The 24,932-nt window shown below is 39.3% G+C and overlaps 2 protein-coding genes across 3 annotated transcripts in view; one reads left to right on the top strand and one right to left on the bottom strand.

Annotated features, from left to right (window-relative positions):
- Nucleotides 1–4,658: 4,658 nt before the first annotated feature.
- On the bottom strand, nt 4,659–23,069 carry LOC132559143 (uncharacterized). Its single transcript, XM_060223755.1, has 10 exons — nt 22,983–23,069; nt 20,754–21,411; nt 19,610–19,779; nt 18,905–19,073; nt 18,443–18,666; nt 15,251–15,314; nt 15,021–15,121; nt 14,162–14,369; nt 12,652–12,755; nt 4,659–4,855 (listed from the first exon to the last, which is right to left on the bottom strand). Exons 1-10 carry the CDS (start codon nt 23,064–23,066, stop codon nt 4,736–4,738), a joined length of 1,902 nt encoding a protein of 633 aa, XP_060079738.1. The 5' UTR covers nt 23,067–23,069; the 3' UTR covers nt 4,659–4,735.
- Nucleotides 23,070–24,267: 1,198 nt separating this feature from the next.
- Nucleotides 24,268–24,932, top strand: part of LOC132559374 (uncharacterized) — a 32,082-nt gene continuing 31,417 nt past the window's right edge. For both annotated transcript variants that reach the window (XM_060223985.1, XM_060223992.1), the window contains exon 1: nt 24,268–24,318. In XM_060223985.1, coding sequence (XP_060079968.1) covers nt 24,280–24,318 — 39 coding nt within the window. In that variant the 5' untranslated portion in view covers nt 24,268–24,279. The remainder of the gene's footprint in view (nt 24,319–24,932) is intronic.

Here is a 24,932-nt window from a genome sequence, read left to right as displayed (position 1 = left end):
TTTGTTTTGTCACAAGGAGTACACATGCCAAATATGAAAGCCCGACCTCTCATGGTGCAATAGTTATAAACGATGTTAAAATTTTGCAAATGTAGGTCAAAGGTCACGATGAAGGTCACATAGTGAACAAACATGGTACCAACGAAAAGGTCATATCACAAAGAACACACATGCCAAATATGGAGCAAAAATCCATCAAGTCAAACAACAAAGTACCTTGATAGTTCAACCTAAACTTAAAGCAAATGTCGAGGAAAATAGAACACATGTAAAATCAAGCCAAACACTACCAGAAAGGATGCAAAAAAGTAAAAAGACGATTAGAATGGAATTTTAGTACATAAACTCAGCAATATCGAGAGTATTAAGAATAACTACAACAAGCCTTTCCTGAGGTACAAGAACTCCAGGAAGTAAGACAGCAAAGGAGTAGTAGCCCTGAAAAAAATGGCCTAGTTATCAAAAACAGCAAAACTAAGGCACAAATCCTCATCAGAAAATTCTCCTCTGTATACACTAGGGGAAAGGCCAGTAAAATATAAACACAACCAAGAGCAAATACTAACATCCCAAATCACAGAGGATGGAGTAGACAACTAAGAAAAAGTAACCCCACAAGAGCATCTGGACAAGATAACATCCCAAATAGAGCACCCAAACAGAGTGCTGATCATCCTGCTCCAACGCTCAGTCAGGTAGTTATTGAAGAAAGGTGACAGCCACAGAGCAACAAGCTACTGACTGGTAGTATCCCCTGTACCAAACTGCTCAAACGAATTATGTGCAGTCAAATCATGAAACGTCTCAAAAAACACAAAATCTTGACAACTTTATAAACCATGTAAATTTGTTAAGCTTTTCTCATTTGATTAGAGATAAAAACATCTTGTGCTGTTATGACTTCACGCAGTCAAACCATCTATGGTGAACTGTACTAGATATTTAAAGTATCCATCTTGATGTGTTATCAAACAGTTTAAGGAAACATTGTACTCATTTAACATAAACTAAGTAGATAAATTGTAATTAGTAAAATAGAATACATATGTGTAACTTGTTAGAATAGTTAAACAGTCTCATAAGTAGGAACACAACAAAGATGTTTTAGGCAGATTTCTGATAAAGCTCAGTTTCAAAACAACAATAAATGATACAGTGTTGTTTATCAAGCTTTTGCTTAGAGTGTGTAATGATTCTGTGGTCTGAACAATACCTGATAAATACATGAAATCCATTGTGTTGCTGCTAGACTGATCACAAGATACCATCTGAAAATGTCTCCACTGGACTAAGCTGGTCTTCATGACTGTGACTCACAAGACAACATGGATTCTTGAACTGATTTTAATTCCATCATCAGCTGTTAGGATGTTAAAATTGGCCACCATGATCTGTCATGTACGATACCTCCATTCTTCCTGTTTTCTCCAGCCATTACTTGAGATATACATGATTTATTGTACCCAATTGTGACTGCCTCACTTGGGAACTGACCAGATTCCAATTAGGTGAAGGGAAACAAATTTTGTTTTAATGGTAGGGGTGGGGACAAAGGCATGATAGGGGAAATGTGGCAAATTCTTTAAAACCCTTCTATAGGAGTGGAATGATTCTGTCCTAATTTGATCAGAAGCATCCTTGGGTGATGGGGAATCAATTTTGTATAAACACTGGGTCTTGGCCCCCTTGGCTGGGAGGGACAGGGCCAAACGAGAGAAATAGGGCAAATTCTTAAAAATTGCTTTCCGTAGGAATGTCAGGATTCTATTTCAGTCAAGGAAAAGCTGCAAAGTCCTTTCGCTGTGAAAAAGGTATGTTGAGTATCATTGGTCAGAAATATCTTAAGAGAGTGCTCAATGTGTATAATCTAGGATCTATCATATTGCTTGGATTAAGCAATTGTGACCAAGTCAAACATGATGAATGATACATGCCCTATGGGTGCACATAAATATATATACATGAATAATGTGAATCTTTTTAGTTTATTCTGTCTATATTTGTTGATGTTACTAAATTGTACTACTTTGTCTGTGTAATTAGAAAATGTATATGTTATTTCCGTTACTGTAGCGACACATTATCAAGGCTTATAACTGAATATTTACCAACTGATGATGCAGAGGATAACTTGCAGATCTTCTCATTATTTCTGAGATCAAGCCTTATATAGAGGGCATGGTCAATCAAATTGACTTCATCTTGTGTATGAAAGTGGAACAGCCCAAATACAGAAATATATCCAGAGGTTTACCAATATGAGCAAAATAAAACAGCAATTGGCATGCAAGTCATGATTTTTTTCTATGCATGTGATGTATGGATTAGAACCAAGGGTCAGGAATGACCTTAAATCAGATTACAGGTGTCAAAGAAGGAGTATCTGAGAACCACAATATCCAGTCCATCGCGAGCAAGGATGACAAACTGTATGTTGAAATGAACCTCAGTCTACATGGACACAAGGTGTATTTGTACCTTACTCTAAACAAAGCTTTACACACATGAGGATTGGTCCCAATACCTTTACCCAAGCTAACAACATTCTTAAATGTGTCTTAAATTTGTACAAAAGACACACAAGTGAATAGCACATTTCAATATTAATTCAGAATTTGATACAATAGCACCAAATAATGAATGAAACAGCATCCTACAACTGTTTCATCCTAGGACTTGCCAGCAATGTTAAAGGCCTAAATAAAGCCTAGGTGGTGACTGAGGAAAATCCAAAGTGTTCAAAAGAAATGTCAAAATCTAGATGGGGAGGTACACTTGTTCCATAATTCAATAATTTTGTAAATTTCATACATCTGATTATTTCAGAGGAAGGTCAAGAACATCTTCATATTCTGAGCTGTGCCACTTTTAAAATGAATTAAAACATAACGAGCAGAATAAAGAAGACCTCAGGGACTTATTGAAAATCTCAAAGATTGTACAAAAGACACAAAAACACCTTTCAATACTAATTAAAAATTAGACAGAGCTAAATAATGAATTAATTGCGTCACTGAGATGTTAAGTCCTTCTAGGACTCGTCACTGATGATAAAGGTCGAAGTTTTGGAAACCTAGGAGGCAACAGAAGAAAATACAATTTAGTGACCTAAAGAAATATCAAAATCTAGATGGGGAGGTGAATTCTTATAAGATATTTCACTAAATACCTCGTAGAGGTTTAGTGTCATCATATACATGAAAGTTTGAAATTTATCATTGGGGCCCACTTTCAAGTGCATAGATCAGAGTGATCGACTGTCCATCAACTTTTTCTTTGAGTAGAATTTAAAATAGTAGAAAAGAATGTATGTATGTAAAGTATAAAGATCTTATTTGTCCAGAGTATGATGTCTATGGTATTATACCCACCAAAATTAGAAAATCAATATATCAGCTGCTTACAGCACCTTCAATCATTACTTAGTACTATGCATTTGACAGGGAAACTTTCCCACTTAGCAGTATCATAAGCATGACCACTGATTTCTGTATTGTGAATTTTCAATTTCTAAAGTAGTAACAGTCTCCCTTCCCCAATATGTGGTTCTTTGAATGTCACAGTTGATTCAATATTAAAAAGCTTGTTGCAATATTACGATTTCCACGAAGTTACAACACAAAGTTTGAGAGATGCTGGTTGATAATGACAACGGAAAACTTTTATGGGTGTTTTGATGATCTCAGTGAGAAATATTCTATCATGATGATCTCGGTGAGAAATATTCTATCATGATGATCTCGGTGAGAAATATTCTATCATGATGATCTCGGTGAGAAATATTCTATTTCATTGTTCATTTATGAAGTTAGGTGTGTTCAATAGTATGTCTGGATATTTTGGTATTACCTTACTTACTTGGATTGACAAAGATTAACTTGGCAAATGTCCAAGATTAAATATATAATACACGAGTCCTGGCCCTTCCTAAACACCTGGTCATATTCTCATACGTCATTGTGATTCTACATTTGTCTTGGTGTCAAGTTTTGGTTTGTTCATAATTTGCTCTTTCTTTATGGATTTTTGGATGTAATAAATACTTTGATACAATGTTTGTAAGTTCTTGTTGGTGTAAAGGTTTTGCATTTTGTATTAAGGGTCTTGTCTCTTTCATGCAGAGGCAGGGTCCAATAGTAAAAAATAGAGGCAGGTTAGTTACTGCCATATGTTCGTATCATAACCAATATGGGTTTTCTTTCAATGAAGGTGACAACATTTTGTTGGTATATACTGATATTCAAAATTGTTTTGCTTCTTTTGGTATCAAATTTAGTCAGGAGCATCCTCCTTTGAAAGTTAATCTAGTTTGATCGAGTTCAATCTCCTGAAGTCGAAGAACCATCACCCAGTTGTTGAAATACATGGAAATAAGAGGCCCTTATTGGAGCCCTAGTCTAGACTAGTACATTTTGTGTTGTAAAGATTGACATACACAACTGTAGTGGAAGAGTTAGAACTATGCTTCAGGATGTATACACAGACAGATACACAAGACAGTCCAGTTAAATGTCCTCCACAAACAGGTTTTGTCACCAAATCACTGGCTTTTGTATATGGTACATTATTTTTACTTGAGAAAATCCCTTCCTCAAAATATTAAAACTTTTTAACAATTTCAACAGTAACATATAAATATTATTTATTAACATATCATCACAACGATTGCTATCAACATTTTTTCAATACTTTGGCTGCAGAAAAAGTCACCTTCAATATCAAATTATCTGCTGTGTTATTGAATGATGTAACCAGTACGTTTCAGTACTGATAGACACAACTTTGCTGCATTTTCCCTGGCTTGTCTATTGGAGACTTTTTCTTTTCCCTGGAATTCGTAACCATTTACAATAACCTGAAAAAAAAAAACAGAAAATAAATTAACAAAACATCAACTGTACTTAATAAAACTATGGTAAAAATGTTAAAACCACACTGCCTATTTATATCGTCAATTTTACTTTACATTGTCACTTGACTACATGATGTAAATGTAGAGATGTTGAGAAAAAATTATTTTTGCCACTAATTTAACTGTAGTGTAGTGAGAAATTCAGTTTTACCAGTAGTCTAACTGTAGTGTAGTGAGAAATTCAGTTTTACTAGTGATCTAACTAAAGTGCAGTGAGATTTTGAGTTTTGCCAGTGATCTCGCTAAAGTGCAGTGAGATTTTGAGTTTTGCCAGTGATCTCACTAAAGTGCAGTGAGATTTTGAGTTTTGCCAATACTGATCAAACTGTAATGAGAATTCATGTGGTTTTCTTTACGGTTATAAGTTTGTTTTTACTATTTGAAGAGGAGCACTGTTGGATCTAACTTGCAGTGTCTAATGGCTATAAGGTTTTCATAATGTAATTCATTGTAACTGATCACTTCCTTCCCAATAAACATTACAGTTCATACACTGTGTACTGCCTTCTGGTAACTATACTGTAATGAAACTTTTGATATTTTTACTAAGGCAATTAGTGTCTAATATGGTACAAATTACTGTTGTGTCATGACTATATCAAATTATGAAACATTACATACACAATGCCTTTCATTGTGTCTGTTTACTAAGGCAATTAGTGTCTAATATGGTACAAATTTGAGGTTTTTTAATGTAAAACCAATTTTCATGAGGTAATACTTACCATAACTTTAGTATGCAAATATGGTACCTACACCCATCTTTGTATCCCAAAAACAAAAGATTCAAAAATCCCGCCCTCCCTACGACCATGAGCCTTCACGTCATGAACATAGAGTTATTTCCCTTCCTCTTAGCCTTTATGTAGCACCCGTAGAGGGGCAGTCAGGCAGATAGGAAGAGGGGAGGAAAGGGTGGGACTCCATAAAGTTATGGTAAGTATTACCTCATGAAAATTGGTTTTACATTAAAAAACCTCAATTTCATTTCAGTAATAACTACCATAACTTTAGTATGCGAATTCGTCTTACCGTAGTGGTGACTAGCAGCCAGGCAGCCCATCTAGCACACTAAACTTGGTAGGGAGGGGGGACAGAGTGCATAGAATAAGGAGGGGCAACCTCCCCGTGACCGAGCAGGTAAACCACGTGCCGCCGAACGGAAAAGACGAGCCCCGGGGCTAACGGGTGGCACAGCCACAGACTGTGCAACCACCAGAGGTCCCAAAGAATACAAACCTTCTGAGTGGGAAGCCAGGGATCTCAGATAAAAATCTGTAAATGTATCCCTGCCCCGCCAGAAGGCAGCAGACATGACCTCTTGAAAGGAGGACCCATTAAGAAGGGCCCAGGATGCAGCGAGGGCCCTTACCTCATGAGCCCGCACTCTCACCCTCGCCCGAGCCTGGTCATCAGAATGCTCATAAGCATACTTAATGACCTGGCATACCCACCTAGACACCGACTGGGAGGAGATGTCTCGCTGTCCCTGTTTGATAGGCAAAAACAGACGGGATCTGGACCCCGCCCCCCCCCCCCCCCCCCTGGTTTTATCGAGATAAAACCTAAGAGCCCTACAGGGACAAAGCAATCTATCCCTCTCCTCCGAGCTAGTCAAAGCCGGAATCTTGATGGGATCGGGCGAGAACCCCGGGACTTGATTCTTCGCAAGGAAGGAAGGATCAGTTAAAAGAGTAACGGCAGCGTAGCCTCTGGACCAACGAAGGCAGGAAGGAAGTGACGACAGGGCGTGCACTTCACTCCTCCTACGTCCAGAGGCCAGACCCAAAAGGAAGACTGTCTTAAAAGTTAGAAACTTCAAAGAGGCAGACTCCATAGGCTCGTAAGGTGACCTCGTCAGGGAATCTAGCACCAAGGCTAAATTCCACTGCGGGGCCAGCTGCCGAACTCTGGGTCTATCCAAAGCGAAGCCTCTGATTAGGGCAGAAAGAGATGAGGAAGAACCTATCTCCTTCCTGCCGTAAAAAGCCAAGACACTGGCAATTGCTGTCCTATAGCCAGCAATAGTGCCAGGTGCCAGATTGCGGTCCCTAAACAGAGAGAGTAGGAAATCCGCAATCAGCTGAACAGAGGCTTCGTGGATCAACCTCCCTGCCGACACACCAATCACAGAAGATCTTCCATCTGGACTGGTAGACGGCAGAAGAGGAAGCCCTGATAGATCGTGCGATGCGACCTCTCTCGAAAAAGCCTGCCTTGGCGAGGCTTCCAGAGATAGCCTCCACGCGTGAAGGTGGAGGATCTCTGGTCGAGTGTGTCATCCTGCCGAGGCTGACGCAGGAGATTCGCTGGTGGGGAGAGCCAGTGGCTCCTCCACCAGAAACGACAAGAGCTCCGGAAACCAAGGCTGCCTCGGCCACAGGGGGGCTATCAGAAGTAAGGAGCAGTGATGCTCCCTGAACTTCTGAAGCACCCTGCCCACCAGGTTGAAGGGAGGGAATGCATAAGCATGCATCCCTCGCCCAAGCCTTCGGATCTGGGACCTTGGCAGCTGATTGTTCAGAATGATCTCATAAGGTCTGTACACCTGACAAATTCCCCGGATGACCGGCAGGGACACAGCTGCCAATCCGTCCGGCGGCGCCTGGAGAGGGTATCCGCCAACACGTTCAACCTGCCCGGAAGATGCTTGACCGTAATGGACAATTGCATCTCCTGACAGAGAAGAAGGATAGAGGGCGCACAGGACATGAGACCTGGTGCCCCCTTGTCTCTCCAAACGCGACACACACAAATCGCCTTGGACTGCAGAAATCCCCAAAGGATTACAGTGCCAAAAGACTATGCATTTGATGTGCTCCGAGGGAAACTTCCCCGAGCGACAATGGCCGTCGAGGTAAGCTCCACTTAGCAGTATCATAAGCATGACCACTGATTTCTGTATTGTGAATTTTCAATTTCTAAAGTAGTAACAGTCTCCCTTCCCCAATATGTGGTTCTTTGAATGTTGAGATACCCCAGAAAACTGAGGAACCAACGTACCTGGACCTGCGACCGTTCGATGAAGGACAGAGCTAGAGCCCTGGCCTTCTCGAACTTCTCCACCAGTGGTAGGGCTATGCCCAGAACCGTATCGAAACGATTCCCCAGGAAGACAAAGTCCTGAGATGGGGAAACCTCTGACTTCTCTCTGGAAGGAATGAAGCCGACTCTTGAGTAAGACTTTCAGGACCAGTCTGGTATCCTTCACTAACGATTCCCTCACCCTGTGAAGCATGAGGGAGTCGTCGAAATAGATGTGGACGTCTATTCCACGAGAGTGAAGAAATCCCACGACTACCTGCAGCAGCTTGGTGAAAACCAAGGGAGCTGTCGTTAGCCCGAAGGGCATGGCCCGGAATTGGAAGACCTTGCCGTTGCACGTGAAACGGAGGAACTTCCGTGCCTACTTCTTGATGGGGATATGGAAATAGGCGTCCTTCAGATCTACTGAAGTTGCCCACATCCCGTCCCTCACGGAGGCCATGATGCCCCGTGGGGTCTCCATCTTGAAGTGAGGAGAATCTACGTGCCTGTTGAAGGCACTGAGATCTATGATCGGGCGCCACTCTCCGGACTTCTTCCGAACGAGAAACATTCGGGAGTAGAAGCCGGGAGTGATTTCCGACATAGGAATCTCCTCTACCGCGCCCTTGGCAAGTAAGGTCCTTACTTCCTCCTGGATCGCCCGAGCCTTCTCCAAATCCCCTGGAGGAGGAAAGAAGATCGGCTGGGCGGTAAGAGGCGGATCCTGAAGAAGGGGAATACCTAGACCCTCCTTGACCACCGACAACGTCCACACGTCCTCCGTAATTTCCTGCCACTGGGATAGAAAAGCGGAGAGACGCCCGCCCACAGGAAGCTCTGGCTGGGGCAGATCGAGTCCCTGCCAAAACAGAGATTCGTCCGCCCATCCGGAGTCTGAGCCTGCGGGAGAAGGACAAGAGACCTGAACGGGAGGACCGCCGTCCACCCCGCCAGACCCCTGTTCTGTCTCGGTCAAGGAGAAGAAAGAGTCAGGAGCCCTTCTTCTTGCTCCCAGGAGGTTTCTTACCTTTCTTACCTTTCCCCTTATTGCCCTTGAAGTGTGGCTGCGATTTGGGTTGGGCAGACGCCTGCCCAGCCGAAAACTTAGCCCTCTTCTTGGGAGGCGCTGACCCCTGCGAGGTGCTGGCCTTCTCGGAACGAAACCTCTTCACCAAGAGTGCTGAGGCGACCGAGTCCTCCTTCATATCCTTCTGGACAGAAGGAAGAGCTCCCCCGAACAGGGTAGAGCCAGTGAAGGGGGCAGTCAATAGACGAGAAAGATAAGGTTCTTCGACTGGGCGATTTTTTAAAATAGAAAATCGCCTAGCCAACACGACATTGGCGAGCAGGGAGACCTGTAAGGTCGCCGATGCCCTCAACGCCACGTTCAGGGCAGCTGTAAGCCTGTCCTGAATGTCGGCCTGTTCCGTCTCTGGTACCCGACCCTCAGGCAAGTCGGATACCTTGTATAGACTCACAGTCAGGAAGTCTATGTAAGACAGAACTTGGATGGAAAGGCGCAACATCCTCTCCATCCTGTGGTGTTCTCTAGCATCGAACACCACCTGGTCCACTGATTTGCCGGGCCAGGCAGCCAGCTCCCTCGACTCCAGCTTTGCTGGTTGAGGGGCCAGTTGCCCGTCATGTGTAGCGTAGTCAGCGGTAGAAGCCTCTGACAAATCGCCAACACCGAGCTGCAGACCGGCAAACCCGGGGGTGCGGGTAGATGAAGAATTCTTCTCCAAAACCCGTGCCCGGGCAGTGGCCAGAGCCGAAGACACAATGGTGCCTTCTGGCAGAGTCCGATCAGTACGAACGGAAGCCCGAGGAGCCACCAAAGAACCTAGAAGGGTGGTGGACTCGGGCACCGACGATGCAGAAGGGGGTGGGCATACCTCCGCTCCGAGAATCCGAGAAATGTCGGCCCGTAGGGCCCGCATCCCCGAAAGAACATGCTGAGCCTCGGTTTCAGCAATCTCGGAGCCCCCTACCTCCTGGGAACCCTCCTGGTCGGAAGGGTCATCTGCCGATGACTCGGACGGATCAATCGCCGAGCACCCAGGAGACAGATGGATAACATCGTCATCCTCTGCCAAGCCCACGCCCTCAGCGTCCATCTCCTCCTCGCTAACGACCGAAGTCGCCCTGGGAGGAACAGGGGCCGCCAGAGGAGACCTCTCCGGAGAGGGGGACTCCTCTATACGGCGTTTAGACGTAGAACGTCTAACAGCCGAAGCTGTAGGCTTAGAAGCCAACCCCTGAGGACAGGAGACCGACGAGTCCGCGCGGGAGGCGGAAGTCCTAAAGGTCCGGCGAACCTTTTTAGGACCGGCCAAAACGGCCCCCGAAGTAGCAGAGCGTTGGGGGGATTCAGCACTGCTAAAACGTCTCCTAGAGGGAGAGACCATACCCCAAGGGTTCCATGAAGGAAGACCCATGGGGTTGAACCCAAACCCCTGAGGGAATGGGAACAGTCACACGGGCTGGGAGTGACCCCAGAACTGACCAAATTGGCCTGCCTGAGCCTGGGGCTGGACACCCTGTCCAAAGGACCAGGATGAACCTCCACTCCCACCAGGTGGAAACCCAGCCATGTACGGGCCGAGCCCGTAACAGCTGGGTAACTGTTGGTACCCATGACCATCCGCAGGTTGGCCTGGGCGGCCCGGGATTGAGTGCCCGCAGGCACCCCTACACCCCGAGCCCGGGGGAAAAGGCGACCGGAAACCGGAAGCCTGACCTGGGGCCCCAAATCCCTGGGGGAAACCCCCTGGGAAACCTTGCACAGGAAAATCTGGACTAGAGCGAAAAGCCCCAGATGCAGAGACCTGTGAGGGTAGGAACCCAGGCCCCGCACTGACACTAGGATTAGTGAACTCAGTGTCACTAATCCCCGTAGCCACTGACAACCCTGACAAAAAATCAGTGACCCCTGACCCCATACCCGAGGGTACCGGTCCGGCGTCAGGGCGGCCCCCACCAACGACGCCACCTGGCGTGCCGAGGTCCCTGAAAGACTCAGAGACCTGTGACCGGAAGTCCCTTTCCGACGGTAGCACCGCCGGCTGTTGAGAGCTACCGGCCGATTCGACCCTAGACTTCGCCGAGTCAGGGTCGGGTTGCTCCCCCCCTATACCAGGACGCGCCTGGACAGGGGGAGCCACCCCCTGCTCGAGGGCGGAGCTCAGTGTGAGAACACCCCCAGCAGTGACAACCTCACCCCTCGGCTCAGGGCCGGGGGTAGAAAACCTGGATGGCTTACCTCTCTTACCGGAAGATGAGGACGAATCCCTCTTCCGGCGAGAAGTTCGCCGACTGGGTAGGGGAACCTTTACAGCGGACCCGGCGTGCAAACAAAGTTCGCACGGCGAGGCATCGCTGCAAGGCCGGCATAAGGGACAGGCATCATGGGGGTCCTGCTCTCCGTAGAAGTGAGAACACCCATGTGCTGAACCACGACGCATCCCTGAATCCATAATTGTTACGAAATAAATAATCAAATAACAACAGTTATTAATACAAATCAACGTAACAAAAATAAATGGAGTGAAAAAAACACAACTCCAACAAACAAATACGAACGAAAGCAAAAGCTAACGAAACGTAAAAAAGCAAAGCAAAATATACGGTCGAATAAATAATACGACCGATAAAAAGCGAAAAAACTTCACGAAATAACCGAACAGCGCAAAACACGTAGATACGCGCTCGGTGCGTGGAGTATAGCAAAATGGCCGAACAAAGGCCGGCCGATAAAGGCCTAAAAGCAGGATATATTAACTAAATAAACGTCTGCAAAAGACAGTTATAGTTAAGGATGGGTTTAAAGCAATAAACCGATATATAAATACTCGGTTATAAGCTAGACTTAAGCTAAAAGGAAAAGGAAGGCACTCAGCTGAATATAGCACGTCCGCCCGCTCCGGTAGCCATAAAGATAAGAGGAGGGGAAATAACTCTATGTTCATGACGTGAAGGCTCATGGTCGTAGGGAGGGCGGGATTTTTGAATCTTTTGTTTTTGGGATACAAAGATGGGTGTAGGTACCATATTTGCATACTAAAGTTATGGTAATTATTACTGAAATGAAATACTGTTGTGTCATGACTATATCAAATTATGAAACATTACATACACAATGCCTTTCATTGTGTCTGTCATATTGTTGTTTCATCCATTGTTTTAGTGCCTTCAGTAAGACCATTATCGTTACTCCCATGACCAGTGCACTCCAGTATTTTAGTAGCTCCCATCACAATTCAGATAGTGATGTTTTAGTCCTGATTCATCTCTGATATCTCTTTTGCTCTTTCAATGTAATACCTACCCCATTATTGTTGAAACAGGTGCTAAACACACCAAGTAATTGCATCCTGATTGTCATGTCATGAATGGTTTTTTTTTTCTATGGCAAGCAAAAATGGCACTTTTGACATATTGATATTTTTCTTGATGTTTTTTTGATTGAAATTGTTAGTTTTTGGTTCATTAATATTTTAAATATACCTTCTATCAGCATCATGTTCTATTTCATTGTTGTATTGTAGTTGAATTTTAATTGTTCCTTTTAAAAGCAGCATAAATATTACTAATGGCAAAAGTATTGTATCAAAAATCATAGAGAATTGAAAATTGTAGTCTGTGTATTGTGATGTGTATCATGTCAGAAATGAAAGGTACTGTTATTGTTGTACCAGATAATGTATATTTACCTTGTACACAAACTTTTTATTTAAATTCACTTCAGTCACACTAACAAGGTAGTATTCTGGTATTTCCCAGCCTTGTCTAACACAGAATTCATGGAGAATAGCTCCTGGAAAAAATGAAAACAAGATAATTCATGCAATTATACAACAAACTGAAAGAGCCTATAGTTCAGGTTTGGTGAAGACAGACTTACTGCAGGACTTATAAAACAAGGGCTGTCAAAGATGGATTATGCTCCCTGATTGGGACATAATTTGAGTATGAAAAATAACAAAGGGCAATAACTCCTAATTTATGCAAGAGAGAGTGAAGGTTCTAATGCATTGCACTTCTCCTTGCTGTGATCTATGTACCTAGGAAGTTTAACATTGATACCTTTTATTGTTCTTGTCTTATGCTCCAGACAAAATTATGTCCGGGTGTCTGGACAGACTTTAGGTACTAAATTGTCCTAAATTTTTATGAAAGTTATTTTATGAACTATTGCTAGGTAACAGAGACAACAGCAGAGTTAATGTGGTTTGTAATGTGATATGAATTTCATCAATTACTTGTTTTATCTCTGACAATGACACAAAACAATCAGGATTTCCCATGATTGTTCATGACTGGATTATTGAATGTAAACATTCATAGGGGTGCAAGTAATTCCTTCATACCTGCAAAAATTGGTGAAAATGAAAAATATTGATGTCTTTTGAAACCATGCAATACCTGTAATATTGTATACCCAATCACATAGGGATTACATACACTGTTTTGCCCCTTAGCAATGTACTTGGTTGGGTTATTTGCAGATTCTTCATCTCATCAAATATTTGTCAGCTTTTTGTAATGATTCTGCTGCTAATTTTGTAGCTGTACATGATACTACTGAAACAAACAGATGTTGTGAACAAGCTACTTAACTATACAGATCTTTATGACAGGATTAATGCACAATATTGTTTGCATTAAAATATCAGGACCATTAATAAAATGACTAATACAATTTGGAATATTTTTGCAGTAATAGCAAAAATCACTCCTCTTAAGTTTTAATATTCCCTCAAAATTTCAGCTCAGTGGCATCTCTGGAATCAAGAAGAAATTTTGAAATGTGTTTATCAAGATGGTGGCCACGGCAGCAATATTGGATTTTGGACTGACCCAACAAAATACCAACACTTGATGGCTATAGGTCATCCTGACAAGTACAAATTACCTTTGCAAATTAATGAGAGTATTTATTCACCTTATTAGCAACCTAGCTTAGCCTGAGATATGAAATATTTGGTTAAAACATTTCAAGGCTGTTGTTGAAACAAAAGAAATAAATAAAGATGCCTACTTTTCATCAGCTATGCCAGTGAAATTCAAATTGTTGTGTAAAATTAAGTTTGGGATTAATCTATGTGAATCACAAACTTAATATATTTTGTTCAGCATGTTTCAGGTCAAATATGACACTAAGTTTCAAAGTAGACTAAGATAATTAATAATAAAAATAATTAATTGAAAAAAACCTCTTACTCTTTGATTCTAGCCGTCTTGACTGGTTGCTTTGACTTGTCTTGTATTCCATCTTCGGTGTGGTGCCAGTAAAAGATACGAAAACATCTGTGTTGGTATCACTCTTTGATATCCGATGATGTGCAAAAAATGCTTCTGCTGCAGATGATCTGGCTTCCCATTCAGTAGAACAAGCTTTGGACTCAAATTCTTCTCCATTTACAACCAGCTGCAAAAACATTATTCTAATTTATTTCAAATACTAAATCAAGGATCAAGGCCAGATTTGGGACAACATGCCAGTTTAACTAATTGAGGAAGAATGGTGGGGGTTCCATGTTGTCCTAGGTCCCTGGTAGGGCTATCAGGGAGGGAAATGTACGTATTGAGTTTGGTTTTATATTGTCTAAACTCCTAGCATTTACTATTGTCAACAGCCTGTCTATCTGTATATATCATGAGGTGAGGGCATGTGTTGAGTGCGTGTCACCTTGTTTGTGGGAGCTGGCTGTGTATTTTTGTGGAAGCCTCTTTGTAATGATGTTAAACTAAAGCCAACTTTATGGCACTACCACACTGAAGTATACTGCCAAACTGGCGACAACTACGCGAGAGCAAAATGTTTTGTTGGATAATATAATGTAAATCTGATGAACATTTCCCGAAAAACAATTTTATTTGACACAAAAATTTCAACAAAGGACAATAATTCTGTAATTAAGAGGTTTCAGGCACTGAATTTGGTACACTATACATCCTCTTAGTATGACCTATGTATCCACCAAGTTTCCTTATCATAGTTTAAGAATTTCAGTCTTACATCTCATTAAACAATTTTTGTTGTTGGGATAAATTAGAGTAAAATGAAGATTTCTTTTACCTTACAAATAAACTTTGGTTGCAATTTGCTGCTGTACAGTGGGTCACTCCATTGTAACTTCTGGCAAATCTCGTTTAAGAGAGCGACAGGATCCTGTGATGCTGTGACAATTATAAATGAAACAGTATAAAATATTCCCAAACTAGCACCAAGTTTAAATATCAAATAGATAAAATGATCTGAGTCTGTTTAAGATTTGATATTATAAATTCAAGTTATTGGAACACTACCTTCAGTTTGGACACTTTCATCTGATGAATCACTGTCAGTGTACATGTTTTCTGTCACATGGTCCTGAAATAATATCGAAGAGTACTGTAATGGTGTGAACATCCACATGAGATGCCCGTGGACCTAACTGATCATCTGACTATAAATACCTGTTTATGATACAACACCAGTAGTAGTACAGTGGAACCCACTTAATGTCACATTTGATCACTTTCTGGTTAATATCACATTTTCTTGAAACACTGATTTTCCCCTATATATTCTATGTTATCCAACATCTGATATTACTTATTTTCATGTGAGCAATGCATAATAACACTTCAAGTTGCTGACTATCACAAAGAAACTACAGGTTAATCACAGGTAACTGTAGTAGGAACTGTTATTAAACATTTTAGCAGTAAATGTTAAAAAACACTCCTCATTACAGTTTCTTAAAATTCCCAAAAATTTCACTTCAACGGCACCAAAAGAATAAAAAAAATGTTAAAATGTGTTTTTCAAGACAGGAGCCATATTGGATTTTGGAACAACCCAAAATATAACAATACTTGATCAGGACCAACTCAGAATCATTTCAGGCAAGTTTTAAGTCAATCCCACAGGTGGATTCTAAGCAAAAATTTTAAATTGGTTTTGCTCAGCAAATCATCATCATGACTGGGCACAGATGTTACAATATGGCTGCTATGGCCACTACTGTGTATTGGACAAAAATGAAATTCCTTTCAGGAAATGAATTTGTGGAGGATATTAACTTGAATGGATGCTATAATGTGTGTCTGTCTGAGGAGATTTAAGAGCTACAACTTGAAATCCATTCTCAATAAACTTTGTATGCTTATTGTTACATTGCTCTTATTGTGCCATTGCTAATGACTAAAGAAACATCATGAATACAAAAATTTAACATTTACAAGTTTTCTAGATCATAACTTGTAAACTGTTTATCTGATCTCTACAAAGCTCTGTATGCATATCACACTCATAATCTATCTGTTCCATTGAAATTTTCGAGATTTCGTTTCTCTGTTACCATGGAATCAATGTCAGAAATACAAAATTTACCAATTGCAAGATTTTCTTCACTACAACTTAGTCTTCAATGGATCTCTACACAACTGTGTGAGCAAATCAGGCTGGTGCCCTAGTTGTGCCTTTGATATTGATAAGAATTTAATTTTGATATCTTCTCTCTGTTACCAAGGAAACAGTCAGAAAAACAAAACTTAATGATAGTAAGCTTTTCTTTTAAAACTGTTCAGCTGATCTCTACTATTGTTTAACCTTAAAAAGGTAGATATATAAACGTATGTTTGGATGTATATATCAACAAGTGGTGCATATTTCGGAACATTTTCTTCAGTTGGATAATGTCTACAAAATAAAAGGTCTTATAACACAACCAGTAGAAGATGTGGATGTTTCAATGACTATACTGTCACCTTCATCTTATAACACAACCAGTAGAAGATGTGGATGTTTCAATGACTATACTGTCACCTTCATCTTATAACACAACCAGTAGAAGATGTGGATGTTTCAATGACTATACTGTCACCTTCATCTTATAACACAACCAGTAGAAGATATGGATGTTTCAATTACTATACTGTCACCTTCATCTTATAACACAACCAGTAGAAGATGTGGATGTTTCAATGACTACACTGTCACCTTCATCTTATAACACAACCAGTAGAAGATGTGGATGTTTCAATGACTACACGGTCACCTTCATCTTATAACACAACCAGTAGAAGATGTGGATGTTTCAATGACTACACGGTCACCTTCATCTTATAACACAACCAGTAGAAGAAATGGATGTTTCAATGACTACACTGTCACCTTCATCTTATAACACAACCAGTAGAAGAAATGGATGTTTCAATGACTACACTGTCACCTTCATCTTATAACACAACCAGTAGAAGATGTGGATGTTTCAATGACTACACTGTCACCTTCATCTTATAACACAACCAGTAGAAGAAATGGATGTTTCAATGACTACACGGTCACCTTCACCTTATAACACAACCAGTGGAAGAAATGGATGTTTCAATGACTACACTGTCACCTTCATCTTATAACACAACCAGTAGAAGAAATGGATGTTTCAATGACTACACTGTCACCTTCATCTTATAACACAACCAGTAGAAGAAATGGATGTTTCAATGACTACACGGTCACCTTCACCTTATAACACAACCAGTGGAAGAAATGGATGTTTCAATGACTACACTGTCACCTTCATCTTATAACACAACCAGTAGAAGATGTGGTTGTTTCAATGACTACACTGTCACCTTCATCTTATAACACAACCAGTAGAAGATGTGGTTGTTTCAATGACTACACTGTCACCTTCATCAGACAAATAACCATTGCAGGCTACAGAGTCTCACACATCTATGACCATGCGTGTTACAAAGCAAATCAACTACAGTACATTGTTACCACCTTGTGTACATCAACAATCTCGTCAAACTATTTTTGATCTTAGTGCACATAGGATTAGAGTACAGCCAAAAAAATTGGTCAATTCCTTACCATCTCGTACCTTCAGTGTTAGCACAATTCACACTGGTCATATGTATGGTGAAGGCGACCATGCAGTCGTCAAAATTTCACTTTCAAATCTGCTTCTGGTTGTGTTATAAGAACTTTTATTCTATGGTGCTTATTGGTAAGGATGAAATGATTTGAAGATGCTTTCATTAAAAATTGCCAACTTTATGACCTTTGGGCCTCCAATTTCCCTGTAGGGAGGGATGAAACAGGTCAAACTGACTAATATTTTGACAAGAGGCCCGAGAGGGATCATGGCATCCACCATTGTTTGATCTTTATTAATTTTCTTCTTTGTAAGTACGATTTTTTTCCTTCTTTTCTTTGCTATTTCATTTAACATGTTAGGCACAAAAACAAAACTCAACTGAAACTCAAGAATCCACAAAAGAATAAAATTATACCTATAAAAGAACAGACAAGGTGAAGTCAGTTAACCACAAAAAAACAAGGTTTGTTTGAAAGGACAGGTGGACAGCCAATCTTATACAGTATTAAAAGATTTCATCTATAGACTCTCTGAAACCGATTTACTACTGTTTATTTAGACTAAACTTTTTTTCTACAAATTGACACATCATCTTCAGTCAATAATACAAGTTAATATTACACACCTTGGGCCAAAACTTGTCCTTCAGGTATTCTGAGAGCCCGTTATCCTCCATACTACAAGCAAGCTGTGAATGCTGTGTGTGCTGTGTCTGCATCATATATTTTTTTGACTTGGGGTTGGGCTCACTCAATGACTCCTCCCATTCCTCTCTAGCTAATTTAAATATATCCATAGTGGCTGTAGCATCCTCCACTGAGCAATGAGTGTGTGACTGTATTCTCCTTCCTTCAAATTTACAACAGAAAAAAACTCGGTGTAATGTTGTTAATATCATGTGTAAGTTACCATAATCAACTTAATTCCTATTTTTGTGTAGTTCTTCCAAATCATCAAACATTAATATTTTTAAATATTGTTTTTCAATATTTATTCTGACAAATGTTGACATTCTAACAGAACATGTATAAATCTATGTAATTTTACTTTGATTTCAAATTCTGTCAAAATTTAAAACTAGTCTTACCAAGTAAACGCCAGGATAGCTCCCTTAAATTGTTCCTTTCACATCCCAATTCCTTCACTTTTCGTTTCATAACAGGATTATGTAAAGTGTCTCTAATCATCTCTGCTGGGTGTTCTATTTTCATCACACGCAAATCATTACCAACATCATGACCAACTAAAATTTTATCCTGTAAACAATATTTTAACGTTAATGTACTTGTATTTCAAGTAGATTATATATATCACACAACATAAATGTCATACTATCACTACAGAAAATGCATTCATCCCTTTCTATGAATATTGAATACACAGTCAGCTGATTATGCAATGAATCAATTATCGAAAAAGTCTTTCCAATCTTAAGCAATGATCTATTATGGACTTTTTTACCAATTTCCCATCACTACAAGGAAAATATCTGTTCTATTATAACTGGCGTACACCGCTAATAATGAATTATTCATTCTAAATCAAGTTATAATTGACATAAGACAACAAAATGGATAGGGAATGTAAATATAAGCATTGATCTGTCTTCATGTTATGGCATTTATACAGACCATAAATGCCATAAGAAGACACTGCAATCCTTAAATAAACACAATATTGGACACAAATGAAATACCTACTAAGTCATTTTCACATCTAACCAACATACACAATCCTACCTACTGAGACTATAACACAAAGTCCTGAAAACTCTTGTTCAGTTCATATTTACCTTCAATAAATCTTTCACAGTTTTCTGTACAACTTCAAAAGGTAAAGCATTGACCATGTGACCTTGTCTGATGCCACTGTACTTGGTACGATAATCGGTGATCAATTCCTCACAAGAGCTGTACATGTCGTAAACAATATTGCCATAATAATCCACAATACTACAGCGACCTACAAACAAACCATCAGCATATTTATCACCTTTGACCAAATATCTCTATAACACTTTTGTCAATACAAAGTAATTTTAGATCATAGATCCACCATGGCATAACATATTTTCAAACATATTCCTTGTGAAAAGTTTAGAAAAGTTTTTCGACATGTACAGTACTGGTACGTGCCTCTGCTTTAGGGGCACATAGATTCATTGATCAACTGACTTCCCCTTGCTTACCTAAAACTTTTCATTTCAAAGCAGTCAATATAGCCCCTTCTGTAATTTATGATCCTTACCATAATATTTAATATCTGTCTTCCTTCCTTAAAATCCCATGAATCCATGCTTAATTAATTAATGCTTATTAGTCCTATCTCATTTAATCTTCTCATTTTCCCTTGGTCGTTTTTTAAGTTTTGTACCATGCAATAACATAATTTTGCATGAGCCAGGATTTCTTATTTTCCAGGCATCCTGGATGAAGTCTAAATGACAAAAAAAATGTCAAATATTCATCATTCATATTTTTTTAACTGTGCATGCTGGAAAAGTATAATAAGTAACTTATGATGTATTTTCATCTTTCAGCCCCATTCAGGGATTCCTAAACCCTGTCCACAGGGTAACAACAACAAGAAGCCCAATGGGTCTGTATCGCTCACCTGTTCTACAGCTTACTCAAGAATACTTTGTCAATTTATTAATGATCCAGACAAGGCACCTCAGTCAAAAATAGTGATAAAGTATAACTTAGAAAATACATAATGGTCTCCTGTCAGCCATGTTTACTTTCTGATCTATCCCAAAAACTGACAATGAACAATTAGGGACCAAGAAGAATGTATATTGAAACTCGAGAATATAGTGATAATTGTTACTACATGAACAATTGTCAATTGATGACAGACCACAGACGAAGGGCGATTTGAACACTCCATCGTCTGATGATGGTAGACTCAAAAACGAACTGTAAATAAGATTATACCTAATCTACTGATGGATCCTTTAATTCCAACTCCAACGAATTCACAGTCCAAAGCTAAGTACTGGTTTACAGGTGGTATTGACTGTTTGATCTTTTTATCAATCACTTCATTTTCATTGCTATTTTGACTACATATATCTGAAACAGAAGAATCTGTACTTGATTTCACTTGACTATGTGTTATATCACCACAACTTTTTTTCACTTTCTTATCCAAGTGATGATTAAGAATCCTTTGGAGTCTAGATGACAATTTTCGCTTCTTTTTTTCCTTTCCACTACCTTCACCAGTGCTTGTGTGAGATGTTTCACCAACATTTGATGCATTAGTAGACGAGTGATTCAGAGGACTTTCATGAATACTGGACCCTGTATTGTTTCCTTTATCACAGTGTAACGTAGAATCTGTTAACACACTCGGTATTGAAATGTTTGTATCAATTTGATCACATGTTTGCTTATCCTCTGTCAACCCTTCACAGTCTTGTTGGAGACTACGTTTCATTTTGCGTCGTATTTTACTCATGACTTTTTGTAGATCTACTTCATCAACATCACTTTCTGCAGCTAACACAATAGATGGTTCTTCCATTATTGGTCTAAAGTATTCTATCTGTTGAGAAAGTTGTCCTTGATAGGACTGAATCACACCCTTAATCTGAAAGAGAAAAAAAATCCCATTTGACATATACCACTAAAATATTTACTTGTAGGCACATTCTTATAAATCAGATGCTGCAACAGTCATCGTCATCAAAATGTTTGTTAATTACTTCATAGAAACTTTTCAAGTGTCTCGTCATTCTTCTATATTTCAGAGTGGGGAGCTTTAACTTATGTAGTCGCTCCTCATATGATAATTCTTTAAATCCTGGTATTAGCTTGGTGACTCTTGGCTGTATGTTTTCTATCATTTGAATGTCTTTTGGAGTTCCATATTCCACATGTGGCCTAACCAATGCTATAAATAATTGTTTCGTAAGAGTTTCACCAATGTATATAAAGGATCTTCTGATAAGGCCTAACATTGATTTGGCTTTATTGACAGAATTTTGCATATGGTTTCAAAAGTATAATCTATCATCAACCATCACACTCAGGTCTTATTCAGTTTCAGTACTTTCTTAACTTCAGTTTCTGCTCTTTGTATTTCCTTTTTGTTTGTCCTGATTTTCTAATATGTAATGCTCTCCATTCATTAGGATAACATTTTCATAACCAATCATTTGACTATTTCTGCAGCTGATTTGAAACCTAATGTAGAATATCTATGTCATCCTACTTTCTGATTTTACGGCATAATTTCATTTATTCAGCACAAAGGAAACACATGTTGGTACAGTATTCTCTGGCATATCATTGATAGAAGTGGAAAATGAAATTCACCCCTGTACACTTCCTTGTGGAATTCCACTGTGTACTTTGTGACTTTTTGATGATGAACCATTTATGAGTACTCTTTGATGTCTATTATTCAAAAAGTCTTAATTCCAATTTACTGAATATGGTTCCTTATCTGTGAAGTTTGTGTAGTAGGCAGCAATGAGGAACCTTATCAAAAGCCTTCATGAAATCCATAACATTGGTATGTCCCACTTGAATCCTACATCCTTGCCCTATCATCCAAAACCATCAACATCTGGAGAGTTGTTGATCTTCCAACAATGAAGCCTAATTGTTTGTTGCTGATTATTTTCCTGTAATACAATTTTATCTCGCATTACCTTTCCCATTACCTTTACTATGATACGTGTGAGACTAGCTGGGTGATATTTTTTCTGTGTCCGATTTGGATCCTTTTTTTGTAAATGACTGTGATATTAGCATCTTTCCAAGATTGCGGCGATTCATTAAATATATTTGGTGGTTTGCTTAAGATGTCGGCAAGTTCTTTCAATGCCTGACTCATATTACGCAATTAACATAAATACAGATAAATATTAGAGATAGCATCCGATTAATATCATGGACATTTATTACATAAAGTTATGAACATATGTAAATTATTCAAACTACTTCATACATAAGTATATTAGGTATATTTCACATACACGTGTAGAAGTATGTCCGATCTCTGTGATGTCATCAAAATCCAAACTTTCAATATAAGATTCAGCATCGGAAACTATCACATAAATGTTCCTTGCTGAACCTAAAATTATTTTGGACTAGACTAAACCTTGTGTCATGCGCTACAACACAAAGTGAAACCAATTTTAATTGAAATACCTGTCGGTACGCCCTGCCCTTTTGTAACGTCAACACCTGGCTTACGATTCGAGAGTTCCGCAAAATGTGAAATCCAAAGGCCATGCTTTCTATACATTACTATCACTTGTCATTCAAACGCTTCAACTCCATGTAAAATTCAAGCGTTAGTCAGACAAGAATGTTGATGATGGGGTGAATTGGTGTACGCCGTGACCAGTTCCGGCACAGGAACTAGTATCAAGATTAAACAAAATAGAAAAATATATCAAGAACGAAAATTGAAGGGCGTATAACAAAACTTCCTATATTTCTCTGCATCATTTTAGCGAAGAAATTGGAGTTAGCTAACATTACTGTGATTATAAACCAAAAGTATATATATTTTTTTCAAAATAAAATAAATTTGGTTTTCAAAATTTTAAAATTGATTTGCTAACTTTTGCAACAAATAATTTCTGTTGACAATTAATACTTATGTTCATTTTAACTACCAACGAAATACCATCATGTATTTCAACCACTTTTTGACAAAACTAATAAGAAATTCAAGTCTAAGAATATTTATCATTTAAAAGCGGTGTAATTTTCCAACTGATTTATGTCAGTTTTGTGATAAATTGATAAGTAACTTTAATAACAGATTAAGAGAAAGATCTCTGTGCTTTAATTCATTAGTGTTATTTTTTAGCGAAATGATATTCACTTCTCACTGGCCATAAAATGGCTGTGGTCAGGTCTATCTGCAATGAAGTGAATAGGGCATAGGTAGATAAGGTTAATTAACAACATGGAGAAGAAGGAATTTTATAGCTCAGTGCACAAACACAAAAGCTAACATAAGATAAATCACCACTGCACCTAGTTTCTTATCACTCTATATGATACATCCCTGAAAAAACGACGAATTTCATTTTTTTCACAAATTTTAACTCGGTAAATAAACAGAATAAGTCAGACACTTCCAATGAATTTGCTTTATTTTCTTGATTTTCTTGATATTGGCGATTGGCATTTTGTTTTCGTAAAATGAATCAGTCTTTTCAATCGGTGACAAAGCATTTCTTGAGTCAATACATTATCTTGATTGTTTGTTTAATTTTTAAATTCATTTATTGGGGTTTGCTCATGATGCAGACATCTTACAAGCATTTAACAGGTAAGAAATCGGGACCAGACCGGTTTTGGACCGAAATTAGATGCTAACAGTTTGTATCATGATCTGACTAACGCTTGAAATAGACGAGGTTAAGCGTCTTAGAGAAGGATCCAGCTCATGTGTCAATAACATTGTAGATTGTTAATATTTCAAAGAAGGATGGCTTACATCCCGGTTCGACAGGTGCTATCTAATAAGGTTTGTTTAATTGTGTTTTACCGTAACCGACACTGCGACGAAACGTCAACGGGACTGAAGTGTCAATATAGGTTGGAACCCAGCAAATGTGGCACTTGTATATCCTTGGCGCATTAGTTTCGGACCCCTTAAGAATAATTTCTCGCTAGCTACGTTATGTCGATGAACTGCCAACAAACAAATACATATAATAAATTGAAAAGTGTTCATACTCTAAAATTTATTAAAAAAAAAAAGAAAACCTGACCGATGAAACACCAGTATTTCCTAAAACATATCCGCAGATACAACCACAAATTTGCTTACCTGAGATAACCTACATCACTTTATCAAAGAGACGCTTGAGTTAGCTTAAAGTGACACAGATGTAGGTTTCCCTTGGTTTGATTTTAGTATTGATTAGAAAAAACAAAATGGCTGACAGGTGGCCATCTTATATTTTGACTTCTAAAGTTTGTTATCGCTATTTTTCAAGAAGTATTGTATAGATCTTTCTCAAAGGTCATGTAAAGGTTTGTCTTGGTCCCTAGTTATGCCAACAGAATGGCTTCCAGACGACCATTTTGGATTTGGCTGATAAAAGATTATCATCGCTATTTCTGCAAAGGAAGGTT

Source organism: Ylistrum balloti, unplaced genomic scaffold (genome assembly GCF_031769215.1).
Source record: "Ylistrum balloti isolate Yb309-2 unplaced genomic scaffold, AGI_CSIRO_Ybal_v1 Utg369662, whole genome shotgun sequence".
NCBI lineage: Eukaryota > Metazoa > Mollusca > Bivalvia > Pectinida > Pectinidae > Ylistrum > Ylistrum balloti.
Note: the sequence above shows the minus strand (reverse complement) of the source record. Positions and strands in the feature narration are given on the sequence as shown.